The sequence below is a fragment of the Penicillium citrinum genome, assembly GCF_028827155.1.
Source record: "Penicillium citrinum strain IBT 23319 chromosome Unknown utg000006l:1.0-3011923.0:1.0-3012962.0, whole genome shotgun sequence".
Taxonomy (NCBI): Eukaryota; Fungi; Ascomycota; class Eurotiomycetes; order Eurotiales; family Aspergillaceae; genus Penicillium; species Penicillium citrinum.
Window position 1 is genome coordinate 1,346,712 of NW_026622691.1, and position 14,638 is coordinate 1,361,349.

General features: G+C 48.4%; 5 protein-coding genes across 5 annotated transcripts; 4 read left to right on the plus strand and 1 right to left on the minus strand.

Moving 5' to 3' along the window:
- Positions 1-356: 356 nt before the first annotated feature.
- On the plus strand, positions 357-2,012 carry irs4 (the record flags this gene model as incomplete). Its single annotated transcript, XM_056645949.1, has 1 exon — positions 357-2,012. The coding sequence occupies one exon, from the start codon at positions 357-359 to the stop codon at positions 2,010-2,012; it is 1,656 nt and encodes a 551-aa protein (XP_056499390.1).
- Positions 2,013-3,561: 1,549 nt separating this feature from the next.
- Positions 3,562-6,408, plus strand: N7469_007032 (uncharacterized protein; the record flags this gene model as incomplete). The annotated part of the gene is made up of 10 exons (XM_056645950.1): positions 3,562-3,620; positions 3,737-3,785; positions 4,001-4,154; positions 4,216-4,417; positions 4,478-5,048; positions 5,108-5,146; positions 5,205-5,273; positions 5,339-5,598; positions 5,654-6,297; positions 6,359-6,408. The coding sequence occupies 10 exons, from the start codon at positions 3,562-3,564 to the stop codon at positions 6,406-6,408; spliced, it is 2,097 nt and encodes a 698-aa protein (XP_056499391.1).
- Positions 6,409-6,782: 374 nt separating this feature from the next.
- On the minus strand, positions 6,783-9,524 carry N7469_007033 (uncharacterized protein; the record flags this gene model as incomplete). The annotated part of the gene is made up of 5 exons (XM_056645951.1): positions 6,783-7,041; positions 7,105-7,254; positions 7,313-7,392; positions 7,452-9,332; positions 9,402-9,524. 5 exons carry the CDS (start codon positions 9,522-9,524, stop codon positions 6,783-6,785), a joined length of 2,493 nt encoding a protein of 830 aa, XP_056499392.1.
- A 304-nt stretch (positions 9,525-9,828) lies between these two features.
- Positions 9,829-12,474, plus strand: spb1 (rRNA methyltransferase spb1; the record flags this gene model as incomplete). Its single annotated transcript, XM_056645952.1, has 4 exons — positions 9,829-9,846; positions 9,908-10,057; positions 10,119-11,862; positions 11,921-12,474. The coding sequence occupies 4 exons, from the start codon at positions 9,829-9,831 to the stop codon at positions 12,472-12,474; spliced, it is 2,466 nt and encodes an 821-aa protein (XP_056499393.1).
- Positions 12,475-12,867: 393 nt separating this feature from the next.
- Positions 12,868-14,436, plus strand: dot1 (histone methyltransferase DOT1; the record flags this gene model as incomplete). The annotated part of the gene is made up of 1 exon (XM_056645953.1): positions 12,868-14,436. One exon carries the CDS (start codon positions 12,868-12,870, stop codon positions 14,434-14,436), a length of 1,569 nt encoding a protein of 522 aa, XP_056499394.1.
- Between the last annotated feature and the right edge of the window lie 202 nt (positions 14,437-14,638).

Consider the following 14,638-nt stretch of genomic DNA (forward strand, 5'->3'; position numbering starts at 1 on the left):
GGATCTTCAATGGAATTCCCCATATTGCTTAGTGACGGTGAAATCATAAAGTATATGATCCATTACGGAGTCTAGGAGGACTGAGAAGATGGATGATCTCCACTATTGATCGGTTGTTCTCCATTAACGATGGATCATCCTACAAAGCTCGCCCTGAGACATCCAGCCTCTTCCCCCTCCTCCTCCTTCTCGTGCACGGTCATTTCGGTGGAGACTCAGCGTCATCGTCTTCTCTTTTTTTCCCCTGCAGTGCAACATTCCCAAGAACTCTCAATCCTCGTTAGTATCGTGGCGTGATCCCTCTTTACCAAAAAAAAAAAAGCGTGTCTTTGGTCTTTGTAGGGGTATTTGCTTCCATGAATGGCGAGATCGCCGCGAACCCGCGGTTGACTTCCCCGGCCTCCCGAAATGCTTCCGCTCTGCAGGGGGCATCCGTCGCCTTCCAACAGTCTCGTTCCTCTCCGAATGCAAATAAGCCCCCTTCTGCTGCAGCCGCAGCCGCCGTGGCCAGCACGTGGAATCGTCAGGGTCATGCAGAATCACATCGAACAGATATGGACTCTGATTCAGCTCCCGAAGTGGGCTCAGTGCGTGACAAGATTGGGAGGTTAACAACAAACACCCTCGCTGCTCCGACAAATGAGCCCCGTATAAGAGGACGAGCACCCTCGTCATCATTATCACCCCCACCAGAACAGATTGCTGCCCGATTGGCCGCATCCAGATCTCCTGATAGACGACAAGAAGCAACATCCGCCGCCGCTGCTGCCCGACTCGGCGCGATGCGCAGTGCCAGTAGGGCCCCGCCACCATCCCAACCCGTTCAAGAACGACGAGAGCTACGTTCGCCAACTCCAATCCGACCTACTCCTCCTTTGAAAAGCCCTGTGGATAGTATGCTGCAAGATGATCCTCCAGAAGTCGACTCTGAATCTACCATCCAGCGTCCCCCGTCTGTTCAGTCAAAAGCAAGCTCTATGGTGACCAGCGCGGTGGACTTGGCTTCAAGTCCTAAAGCCTCTACTACTTCACGGACCCCCGCTACACCTCTCGAAGAATCTAAACCAGCTCTTCCTCCTCGATCTTCTACTACCCTTTCGTCATCATCCTCGATCAAGTCCTCCGCCGGGTCGGTGCCAGCCCTACCTCCGCGGTCTTCCACAGCCCTCTCTCATACATCCTCAATACAATCTACAACGGGGTCGATCAAGAAAAAACCAGTCGGAAGTGGATCGTTGGTACGCGGAAATACACCAAGTATGGGATCAATGTCGGTACCATCGAACAATAGTAGCTCTAGTTTGTTGCTAGACTCAAATGGGATGAGCGAAGAAGCCCTTTCCAATGCCATTGTCGCTTCCTCCTTGGCATCAGCTCGAGCATCGCCCGTGTCCAAATTAGCACCAACGCCTCCTCCACGACGACGAGCGCGATCTCGGTCTCTCTTGCAGCAATTAACATCCCATTCGCCCAAGAGCGATATGTCAAGAACACCCAGTCCACCCAAGGGAATGCCACAAACCCTTCGTGGTGTACCAAAGCACGATGAAGTCGAGGAGCGTCATCGACATAGAAAGCATTTGCTTCATAAGCATCCGCACAAGCATCACGAGGGAGACCGGAAACGATGGCGTCGGGAGGTGACTGAGAAGGAACGTAAGCGCTACGAGGGAGTCTGGGCCTCGAACAAGGGTTTGCTCATTCCTCCTGGTCGAGGTTCTGGTGGTGAGCGCCGACCTCCACCGTCCGATATGGTGTTAAACCTTGTCGTGCGAGAAATCTGGTCTCGCAGTCGTCTACCGACCCCCATTTTGGAACAAGTCTGGGACCTCGTGGATACCCAAGGAATTGGGATGCTGACGAAGGAAGAATTCGTGGTTGGCATGTGGTTAATTGATCAGCAGCTGAAGGGTCATAAACTCCCAACCAATGTACCAGACAGTGTTTGGGACAGTGTGCGATATGTGACGGGCATCAGGTTAACCACGGCTGGCGGCAAGACCCATGTATAAGTGTTGTTTTGATTGATTACGTTTTAGACCAATGAGATTCGATGAATCCCGACTCTGTGAAGCGCAGGTTCGCCTTGACCGAAGCAGAGTATGATGAGATAATGAGATATATAGTATAGTCCATCCACTTTAACTTCCCTATAGATTTGGTCCATACTGCCCAGGCGGTACTCAATGGTTTTCAGTAGTTAGCACGGCGAACTTGTACTATATGGAACTGAACGTAGACACTAGCCCAGTGACTAATTAACTCATGTGTACTAGTTACATAGTAACTAATAGAGAAGTCATGAGTAGGATTCCATATATTTGTGATAGAATGACTCCTCCGACTTGGCAACAGCCCTATAAGCAAGCTATGCCAAGATGACAAGGAGTTCCCCAAATGAGACAAAAGTAGAGGCAGAAGTGAGGCGGTCAAGTTCAATTGATAGATCAAATGATACCCTACGAGATACCTTAAAATCCAATGGGGTATAGACTATAGAATCTAGCAAATGATAGTGGAACCGGTGGATTCAAGTCGGTGCATGAGCGCATATTAAAAAGTACATACAGTAGTATAGTAGTATTATTTTACGAGCTCTTATGTATGTCCCTTGCCGAAGTTGAGAACTTCCAAGTGCTCGTTCTTTGAAGTTTTCAAGTAATACTGTAGTTACATATGTTAGTGTATACTGTATGTAGTCAACGAACAGGAAGTGTACTATGTACTATGTACTAACTATGTGATAGTTCTTCTCTATCATCCCCTTGGTCACGCGCCACATTGAGTAATTGGCTCCACCTACGTAGAAGGAATATTCGAAGAATGTTTTTAGTCTCTCCCAACATCCAACATACCCAAGATACGAGAATCCTTGCTGTGAATCCTCCTTTAAGCACGTTGACGAGATATCGTACATATGTACGTTTTTTGTCCCCCTTCGCCACTTCAGGATTGGACCAGGGACTGTACTGTACATAGTAGAAGGTGGAGGCGAAGAACCAGAGAACCAGCGAGTGAAATCCGGCAAAACCCCGATGTCCATTTAAACCAACAACGGTTGAAAGCACCACATGAAAAAAGAAAGAAATATTAACGTAAAAATGAATAAATCACCAACATCCTGCCTACAGGAGTAATAGTACATACATACATACAGTATGTACGGAGTAGTTAGTTAGTTAACATGTAAGTACATACATGCCTGGCATGCTTACGGAGAGGAGGTGACAAATTGCGGGCGTCCAGATCGCCGCAGACCAAATCCCGAATTCTCCACGCGGGATTTGCATCCACGCTTCAAGCAATCAGCGCACCGCGTCGCTGTATATCAAAAGCTCTTCTTCTTTTCCCTCTACGCGAAGGTCTCCAAATGATTTGCCGAGGTCTTCTTCTTCTTCCTCTCGATATTCTGGGAAACCGGGAATTTCCATTTGGAACTAATTAAAAAAAAAAAAGAAGGAACTCGGGGCAAAAAAGAAAAAGAAAATCGCGTCTTTTGCTTCGGGAGGTTGGGAGAGGATCCCAAAATCCCATCTCCATTTCTCGGTCGTCTGATTCGCCATGACTGACTCTTTTCACCACGAGGGGGGGGCTGGCTTCGACCGCGCCTCGACCGGTTCGTAAGAAATTCGCCAAACCCCCCGTCAAAGTCGCTTGCTTGCCTTGGTATGCGCTGTCATCCTCGCGGGATCTGGATAGTACATCAAACTAATCAATCTTGTCCCCATTTTTTTAGTCGAGCTTCTAGAACACGATGTGGCGGACAGGAACCTTATTGTTCGAATGTGAGTGTGCTGTCTACTATTCAAATGCCCTGATATTCCCTGATTATTACCTTGTCGAGTAGAATGAGAGAGAGAGAGAGAGATATATACCTATCTTCTATTCTTCTCTGACCAACCCCCAATGTTCTATACTTCTTTGGGTATCACCGTGGATGCTTGCTTATATTACGTGCATCTGTCTGCTCCATAACTAAACACCCCTGGTCTCTTTCTAGTGTCTCGCCAAAGGCCGAAAATGTGGCTATCTCCCCAGCAAAAGAGGCGGCCCACGCAAGAAGAAGCAGAAGTTATCGCCGTCGCCCTCGCCAGACGCGGATCTCTCACGAGATGAACCCTATGCAAATGGCCCTTCGGCTGAGCTCGAAGAGGGTATGTTGAATGATCAGTAACTATCCATTATGTCTGGAACTCATTACTGACAATACTATAGCTCCGGGGATGTTCAGCCAAATCGATGTCCTCTCTTTGCCAGGTGCAGGGTTGCGACATCTTGATTTCCCCCAAGTGGCTTCGATGTTTCAAGGCTACTTCAACGGTGATGATAGTACATCTCATGTTCACATGGGTCAAATTCCGTCCTCCTTGAGTACTACCCAGTGTTTGGTAAGAACATATGGCAGCGAGCCAGAAATGTATGTTCTCTCTCCAACTTTCGAGAAAGATGCATCGTATATCTAATAAACGATGATCAGCCTGAACGCTTATTACGATTTCATTCATTGCTACTTTCCCATTCTACCGCCTCGTGTATCTCCGCAATGTCGGGATCGTCCATTGCAATTCAACACATCGCCTCCTAATTCGTCATCAGAGCCTCTCATGATGTACAAACCACGTTCACCCTTAACTATGGCCATTTCTGCCATTCTCGCCCTCATTCCACATCCCAGGGATCCCGAGCCATCATCCCCGGCATCAGTTCTCCAGCGCCGGACTTATTCTCATGCCTTTGCGCAACTTGCAAATGCAATTATTGATTCAGAGTGTGATCTTGAGCTCTCATCAACTGACCCCGGTCAAGCGTTATCTGCTGCGCGTCCGTCGGTCAATCGAGAGAAACTGCATCCTCGAACCCCCGAGGACCTGGAAACCCTTCTCGCCTTACTTGTTCTCTCGGTGTATGAATACGCACAGCGAGGGAATATGCTAAAGATGAGGTATCGTGCCGGTCAAGCTTTAGCACTTGCACTAGACAAGTATCTCCATTGTTCGTTAGAAGAGGATACTTTCTCTGAAGCTCGCCGGAGAGCTTGGTGGATGACAGTGCGTTGCCCTCAGCCCCATTGACTTGTCTGTGCTCGGACTCACTGACTCTTGCTTAGTACTACTGTGTCATACAAGGCTCTATAGTGAGCACGACCGTGAGTTAACCCTGCCACGGCTGAACAGTCAATTGTACAAGAGCTAACATCGAACTAGCCACCCACGATAGTTATCAATGACCCCCAATTCTCAACGCCGTATCCACGATTTTCTGCTGATGCTGAAGTATGCTTTATGACCGACCTGAGTCTACATTTCTATTGATCAAATCATCTAACCCAAATCTATAGGGATGGTCCATCTTAATGCAAGCTCAGCAAGTGTTGGTATCGGCAACATCATTCATTGCGGATCTCAACAAAGCTATCTATACCCAGTCAGGCATGCACTACATGTATGAAAGGATGCAACAACTCGACTCGTGGATTACCTCCGTCATCGCACAAGTGGACATGCTGCCCATGATCTCACCAGAGTCAGACTTTGGCGACAGTCGCGAAACAGTCGCTGCTCAGAGTATCCGAGCAATATCGAGAATCAAATTATCGAGGTATGCATCACAGATGTCTCTTTGGTAATATATTTCCCCTAATATATCTTTCCAGTGCGCAAATAAAAACACACCGCTTGCGAGCTTTCTCCGACATTCCCATCTTCATCAAGCGACACTGTGACCTAACAGCAGCTGACCCTAATGATCCCACATCCGAAATGAAAAACTCATCATTGCATCGAGGCAATGAACCCACCAACGTCGGCTGCTCTTGCAGTAGCCTCGATCAATTCCAGCGCGCCTCATCGGCAGAATACATGACTCCATCCGACTCTTCTACATCGTCCGACATTAATCCCATCGCCCCGCAGTACCCTCAATTCCCATTTGCATCAGGATTCCCATACAGCCCTCAACACTCGACGAAAATATGCCTCCGAGCTGCTCTAACCATTGCCCGCATGTTCGAAGGTCTTCCGTACCCACAGCCGCTTACCGATACAACCCCGCCAGATAATCAGCCCTTACCGCGCACGATGCCTTCTTTCGCGTGCTGTTTGATGCAAAGCAGCTATGCCATGTTCATGATATACTACAAAGCCCGTGTGGCAAATCAATTTTCGCCAGATTCGGAAAGTGAACTCGCGGCTGAATCAACAGATCACCTAGTCAAGGAACTGCGGAACGGTCTCGAGCGAATCATCGATGCTGTATCCAATTATTCACATGCTTTTGAGGCGTTAGATGGGATGAGAGGTAACCCCCCTTCTCTTTCACTCACTTGACGTAACGTTATGGCTAACTGTATATTTCCCAGATGAAATTCAAGGTGCATATCAAACGGCGTTCCCCCGGGTTTCCTTATAATTGGAAGAGTCCTGTACCCTTTTTTTTGCATTTTCTGCGATACACGTCTCCTCTCTACAAATAAAACCTACTATTGCCCATCATACACGATTTGCAATATCCAGAGCTTCCAAGTGGCTTCAAAGGTGCTGCAAACCAACGCATACATGTATTTATCTCGGACTTCTCTAATAATATATCCACGACACGTGCACGATAGACAAATTATTATTCTTCTTTTGTACAGTATACAGCAAAATTTACAAAGCAAACCTCTTGTTTGGTTTCGTTCAAAAGTGTTACAGAAAAGTGCAATACCCGTTTATTTCCTCTGGGATATTTCGCTAAATACAGCGCTGGATGTGTACCAATCAAAATCGTAAAGATGTTCAAAGCTAAAGCTTCGATCTAATGCCCTCAAGTCGAAACTTGACATCCTTCAAGACCTTGCTTGATGGTTTCCAGTCATCGAACTGGCGTAGAAGTTCCATCGTTTCGTCATGCAGCTGCCGGCGGACATGCTCCTCCTCAAGAAGACCTCGCATGGCAAAGGGAAGGATGTATGGATTTGACGATGCCAAGGGACTAGTCCGCTTGATATTGAGTGTTGCGTCTGGGACACTGGATGTTTCCAAGGCAAATTGGATTGCCATGCTTCGAAATTTATGGTTAGCAAAGAGATCAACGTAATGGTATCAATCACAATTGGAAACTTACTAGTAAACGGCTTCATCGTCGTACAAGCGAGAGTGACCATCACCAGTGTAAAGGCTGCCAGCGAGGGGACTACTCAGTTCACGGATGAGACCATGGTCTGGGATACCGAGGTTTCGTAGCTTGAGAGCGAAGCCGACAAGATGTGACAAGCTAAAGCGAGGTCTGGTTAGGCATGTGAAAAATTATCAAGCTAGATTTCTGAGCTTACAAGCTTGGAGCATGGACCCTGCCGTCCACAAAGACAGAACGGTAGATGTAAGGGTGAGCAATAGGGGAAAAAAGAGAGGACTGTATGTATTAATCAGATATTGTTGCGAAAGAGGTGGAGTTTCTGAATTGTAACAAACCTCTAAAGAGACGAGCTGGTCATCAATACTTCCAATGTAGGATATGCGAGCGCCAAAATCTAGAGCACAACGCAGCGCAGCTTCATAGTCTTTGGAAACTTTGCTAGATGGAAGTTCAAACTCGAAGAGCTCACCAGCAGAGCCACTAATCCATCGTGATCGATAAGATGAGAACGGGCCCATGTTGACACCAGCCATAGCACATATACCCACTCGTTTAGCATCTAGACAGCCAAAAGCTATGAGCTTGGCAACAAGCATGATAGAGACTGGCACTCCTTGACTATGACAAGCCACGAGAATAAAATCGGCTTTGCGAATTTCTTCCATCCAATTCAGGAGCAACTTCCATAGCAGATCTACTCGGTCTGCAATTCGCCCTTCGCCTTCCAATGCAATCTTTTCAACTTCACATGAATATCCATGATCCGCCGTCCATTTTCTAATGGCTTCCGCTGCCATATTGGAAAATCGGATGGATGTTCCTGTGGGTTGACCGAGTACGCTTCGAATCACTGGAGCAGGAAAATAGCCATGAACACCAATGGCAAGAGCTCGTCTGATACGAGGAGGCTCCTTGATACGAGCAACATGTCTATGCTCTGGGCCCTTGCTGTAATGCAACATTCGACCTAAACTTTGTAGGAGCGAGGGTGATTCTTCCAGGTGATATGTTTCTTCAAATCGTGGAAGCACTTGGTTTGGTAAGATTTTCTGCAATTGCTTTGAGGCCGAGACTTCCGCTGGTTGAGGCTCAGTTGGCACTATGGTGTTCGCAGAAGTTGTTTCAACGGTGGGCACAGCGCCATCTTTCCTTTGTCCATTCTTGGGCGATTTTATCTTAAGGCTACCTTTTTGAGTGATATTCACGTTAGTTTCCGGGCTTGGCTCAAGAGATGTCGGCCTTGATGGGGTAGTTTGGTCCATTGTCGCCTCAACTGCCTCAACCTCCTGAGGCCTTGTTGGTGTTGTCCCTTTGGAGGGTTCTCTGGACCAGAACGACCACCCGGATGGTTTTGCGACTCCAGGCTGTTGGGCTGGCTGCTCATGCGTTTCGGACGAGCCATCTTGTGGATCTTTCGGCGCCATTTCCACGTCTTCGTCCGCTGCTTTGGTTGACTCTGTCGGGGCCTCTGGAGCTGGCTCTTCCTTGGGCGTTTGTGTCAACTTAGTATCTGAAGAACCAATCCCGTACCACATCTGGAGCCAAGATCGTTTTGGGGGCTGAGGACTGCTCTGCGTGATATTGGAAGGCTGATCCACTGTTTGTTCTTGGCTTGACTCCTGTTCTTCTCCGGCTCCGTTCGTATCTTTCGCAGCGGATTCTCCTCCGATTTTGTCGGGTTCTCCTTGCGTTACCTCTATAGGTTGACTCCCTGGTGTGGTACTACTATCAATAGGACCAGTTCTATATATCCACGATAGCCAACCGCCAGGCTGTTCGGTGGGTATAGTCTCTTCGGTATGGGGAGCAGGAGGCCCAGACTGAGTGGTAATATCGGTCTGTTGTTCGTGTGGTGCTTTCTCTATCTGTTTTCCAGTTCCCTCGCCGTTTGCTTCTTTATTTGGGGTAAACGCGCCAGTAGGGGTGGACGAATCGATATTATCCAAGGCCGTTGTAGAAACGGTACCATCTGATGCAATGTTTAATCGAGTTGTGGTCGCATCGGCAGGTAAAGATCTCGTTGAATTTCCGGCCTTTCTAGTCAACTGCAATGAAGGGTGTCTGGCTCGTTTGGGGTTTTCGAGGAGAGAAGTTGTAGATTCTGCGATGCCGGACGCTACGTTCTTCGCGACGGAGATGCTCTCACGGGCAACCTCGGTAACCGGAGCTGCCTTAGAGGTTCGCGAGACGGTCGACCAGGAACCAGGATACCAACTCTGGAGATAAACATTCTTTAGTTTTCTATATGCATAAAGGAAACAACTAAGTGAAGGCTGTAAACGTACTGCACGCCCTGACAGTTGAGAGTCTGAGCGGTCTCGGGCAGCATGGCTCGGTGCAGCGGGGGACGTTGAGTCCGCGCCAGAGGGGCTGGGCTTCACTCTCTTGCGCGATCCCTTTGGCGTCATGGAGGCGAGAATAATAACATGAAGACAGTAATCTATGAAAACAAAACGAACGACTTTTTACAGTCAAGACTTGAGAAATGAGCTTCAAAGGCGCCACGAAGCCTGGGTCCAAGTGTCTGATATCATGTCACATGGCAGCCTGGTTCCTGGGGTTGTGGCCTGAGGCATGAAGGCGGTCAACCACGGTCGACTTTTTTTTTTTCTACGGCGGTTGCTGGTTAGACGGTATACACTCGCTGTCGCCCTTTTTTTATCTGCACATTTAAGGCAGACTGGTTCTTTCTGAGACCGCCTGTATATCAAGATGGCGATCCAGAAGAAGGTATGCTATTTTCCTTGTCATTCCAGTGTGGAAAGAATCTGTACTAACTAACTGCTTCAAGCACGGAAAAGGTCGTTTGGATAAATGGTATCGGCTGGCCAAAGAGAAGGGCTACCGATCGCGTGCGGCGTTCAAGCTTGTTCAATTGAACAAGAAGTATGGGTTCTTGGAGAAGAGCAAGGTTTTACTCGATCTTTGTGCTGCGCCTGGTGTAAGTTTTGACTAACAACTCTCTTCATCTCTTCATCTCATGTCTAACATCTTACTCTCAGGGTTGGTGTCAAGTGGCAGCAGAATGCATGCCTAACCAGAGTATCATCGTCGGTGTCGATCTCGCCCCTATTAAGCCCATTCCCCGAGTCATCACCTTCCAAAGCGATATCACAACGGACAAGTGTCGCGCCACCATTCGCTCTCATCTGAAGCATTGGAAAGCAGACACAGTCATTCACGATGGTGCACCTAACGTCGGTTCCGCATGGGTTCAAGATGCGTTCTCTCAGGCCGAGCTGGTCCTGGAGTCGATGAAGCTTGCTGCGGAGTTTTTAGCAGAGGGTGGAACTTTCGTCACCAAGGTTTTCCGATCCAAGGACTACAACCCATTGCTGTGGGTTTTTAAGCAACTTTTCACTTCTGTTGAAGCTACCAAGCCCCCATCTTCGCGTAATGTCTCTGCCGAAATTTTCGTCGTTTGCCGTGGCTACAAGGCACCCAAGCGTCTTGATCCCAAGTTCCTCGACCCTAAACATGTTTTCGCCGAACTTTCTGACCCAACTCCCAACAACGAAGCCAAGGTTTTCAACCCTGAGAAGAAAAAGCGCAAGCGTGAGGGTTACGAGGAAGGAGACTACACTCAATTCAAGGAAATCCCGGTGACCGAGTTTATCAACACTACAGACCCCATTGCTATTTTGGGTTCTCACAACAAGCTCAGCTTCCAACAACCGATTGGTGGGGATCTTGCTTTGCAGACTCTGGACAGATTGGAGGATACTACTGACGAGATTCGAACTTGCTGTGAAGATCTCAAAATTCTTGGAAAGAAGGAATTCCGCAACCTTCTCCGATGGCGCTTGAAGGTCCGTGAGAAGTTTGGCCTTGTGTTGAAGAAGAAGAAGTCGCAAGAAGATGAAGCCGAGGAAGTGGCGGAGGTGGCACCAATGGATGAGGAGCTTCAAATCCAAGAAGAGCTTCATCGGATGCGCGACAATGAGACCGCCCGGGAGAAGAAAGAGAGACGAAAGGAGAATGCCAAGAAGCGCAAAGATATTGTCCGTATGCAAATGCACATGACTACGCCTATGGACATTGGTATGGATCAGGTTGGTCTTGGAGGCCCAGACAGCACTTTCTCATTGAAAAAGGTTGACCGAGCTGGTGCTCGAGATGACGTTGTCAATGCCCGCGATATTGCCGCGGAAAGTGAGAGTGAAGACGAAGAAGAAGAGGAGGAGGATGAAAGTGATGACGATGACGGCGATCGCCTTGAACGAGAGCTCGATACGATGTATGAGCGCTACCAAGATCGCATGGAGGACAGAGACACAAAGCTCCGTGCGAAGAAAGCACGAAAGCCCTACGAGACTGATGAGTGGGATGGATTCTCAGAGGATAACAAGAGTGATGATGAGGACGAAGAGAACGAGAACGAGAATTCGGAGCCGTCTCCCTCTGTGAATAATATCCCTCAGACTGGAGGTCTGTCAAACAATGCCTCCATGTTCTTTGACCAGGATCTCTTCCAGGGTATGGACGGTGAAGAAGAGGAGGAGGAGGAGGAGGAGGAGGAGGAGGATGAAGATGAGGACGAAGAAATGGATGACGATGAGGAGGAGGAGGAGGAGGAGGAGGAGCAGGACGATGATACCGATATGGATGTCGAGGTTCAAGAGAAGCCGTCCAAGAAGAAGGAAAAGAAGAACGACAAGAAAAATGTCAAGGACGAGCAGGAATGGGAAGACTCAGACGAGGAACCTGTGGACTTTGAGGAACCCCGAAAGCCTAATGGCCAACTTGGTGAGTACATTCTCAGCTTGTACGAGGCTCTACGTGCTTTTCTAACTTGGAACTACAGACATCGATATTATTACTGCAGAGGCCATGGCTTTAGCTCAATCGATGGCAACGGGTGAGAAAAAGTCAACCGATGTGATTGACGACGGATACAACCGATTCTCATTCCGTGATGTCGACGGCCTGCCAGATTGGTTCATGGACGATGAAGGTAAGCACAGCAAGCCAAACCGCCCGATCACCAAGGCTGCTGCTGCTGCGATCAAAGAGAAGATGCGCGCTATCAATGCCCGTCCCATCAAGAAGGTGATGGAAGCCAAGGGTCGCAAGAAGTTCAAGGCGGCGCAAAAACTCGAGAAACTGCGCAAGAAGTCCGCACTTCTGGCAGAGGACGAGGCCCTGAGCGAACGAGACAAATCGCAGGCCATCACCAAGATGATGAGCAAGGCCACAAAGAAGAAGCCCAAGCAGCAGGTCAAGCTGATTGTGGCCAAGGGTGCCAATCGTGGTATCTCTGGACGACCTCGTGGTGTCAAGGGCAAGTACAAGATTGTGGATTCGCGTATGAAGAAGGACCTTCGCGCGCAAAAGAGACTGGCAAAGAAAAAGTCCTAGATGTATCTATAGTGCATAGACGCAACGTCATTGTGATACCCTGTGAATGGCACAGCAGTTCCGAGTACCTGTAGAATCCTCCATCCATCAAATAGGGAACTGATTTCTATTGTAGTCACTGTACTATGTACATAGTATGTAGAAGTCTGTACCTAAAGTGATCCACGGCGCTGGATACTCCGACCTTCCGCCTGCTTGGCGGGCTTGGCGAGTGGCGCTTATCGATTGCGCTTTCCTCTCCATTTTGCATCTTTTTGGGCTTCTCCGACTTTCTCCTCTTCAACTCCTCCGGTAAATATCCGCCCTCATGTTGTTGCGCATACGTTAGTTATTTTCTGCATTACTTTTTACCTGTTTATATCGTACATTCTTACTCGCATACCTCGACCCTCCATGGGCTTCTTTGATCACCTCCAAAAAGGAGGGGCCTTCTCTCTGCAGCCGCAGAAGAACCAAGTCCGCAAAGTTGTTCAAACCCGACCGGCCCCTTCAAAATCGGCTCCTAATACCCCTGCCTCCCGTTCTCCTCGAGTACAGCCCTCGTCGGAGCGGGCCCGAAAGACGCACGCTGCCCGATCAGTCTCGAGTGACCCCGATGCTCGCCCCTCCAAACGACTAAACACCCCAACTCGCGTGCGGAAACGCCCGACTCCTGAGCAACGACTTTCCAGTGACGATGATGCAAGCGATAGTGACGTCTCATTTGAAGTACGGAAGCGTGCGAGGACTAGTGCTAGTGCGGAACCTGACACCGAACGTCGCGTGCGCTCAGTGAAAGCATTTTCAGAGGAGGGAACTCGGCCGTTCAAGATGGTGCACGCGAGCGATATTACCTCTTCTCAGAAGGCGGGGGCATTCAAGCCGGCTTTTGGTGCTGGAAAGGCCAAGGAGATCCTCCTTCAGTACCCGAGTGCCTCTCAAAAAGAGAAGTATGAACACCGCCCATTACCACTTGTAAAACCCTATGCTAACGGGATTTTTTCTGTTTCTTCCAATAGATTTGACTGTGTCGTACCTCGCGATAGCGCTGATTTCAGGCCGATTGACGATATTGTGCAGGTGGTCGAAACCGTTTCCGATAATTATATTCCGAGCGAAGAGGCGGACGAGTTCAACAATGAGACAACTGGTATCCGGCGAAGGCTGCGTCGAGCATTGGCAGTCGCTTCAGAGACACAGTTTCGAGATGCAGTGGACGATTATAACAAGGCTATTGAGCGTTTGAGGATCAGTGGCAGAATTGCGAAGCAATTGGATGCAACGCAACGAATTGGGCTGCCCTGGGTAGAGCGCATTCTCATTCAAACGTATGCACGCACAGTCTCTCCTCGGGTTGAGTCTCTCCGACAATATGAGAATGGCACGGACAATGTCTATGGCGAACTTCTCCCTCGATTCATCAGCACCATCTTCAAGGAAACAAAGCTCAAGTCTGGCCAAGTTTTCGTTGACCTTGGTTCCGGCGTTGGAAATGTTGTTCTCCAAGCAGCTCTCGAAATTGGTTGTGAGAGCTGGGGTTGTGAAATGATGAATAATGCTTGTGACTTGGCGGACCTCCAACAAGCAGAATTCAAGGCGCGCTGCCGCCTTTGGGGTATCGCGCCTGGAAAAACGCATCTTGTTCGAGGTGATTTCTTGGAACAGGAGAGCATTGTTAGCGTTCTCAAAAGAGCAGATGTCATCCTCATCAACAACCAAGCTTTTACGCCGCAACTCAACAACGAATTGATTAACCATTTCTTGGATATGAAGGAGGGTTGCCGTATCGTATCCCTCAAATCATTCGTCCCTGCTGGCCACAAGATCCAGTCACGCAATCTCAACTCCCCTATAAACCTTCTCAAGGTTGAACAGAAGAATTACTGGTCGAACAGTGTTAGTTGGACCGATGTTGGCGGAACATACTTCATTGCGACCAAGGATAGTTCACGCTTGAAAGCCTTCATGGACAGCTCTTTATGAGGATTTTTGGGCTGTATCTTTGGCATTCCATCATGATTGAGCTTAGTTGGTCTTTTGATTGTCATTTGATCCTGTACATTACCTTTTTTTCTTTCTTTGGACATATCTCCAGTACTTCTGTGATACCAAATTCAACTTGTACAAATAAAAATACATCTAGCCTAGTAATCTGCACATGTAAAAATTCTTTATCCGTTCATTA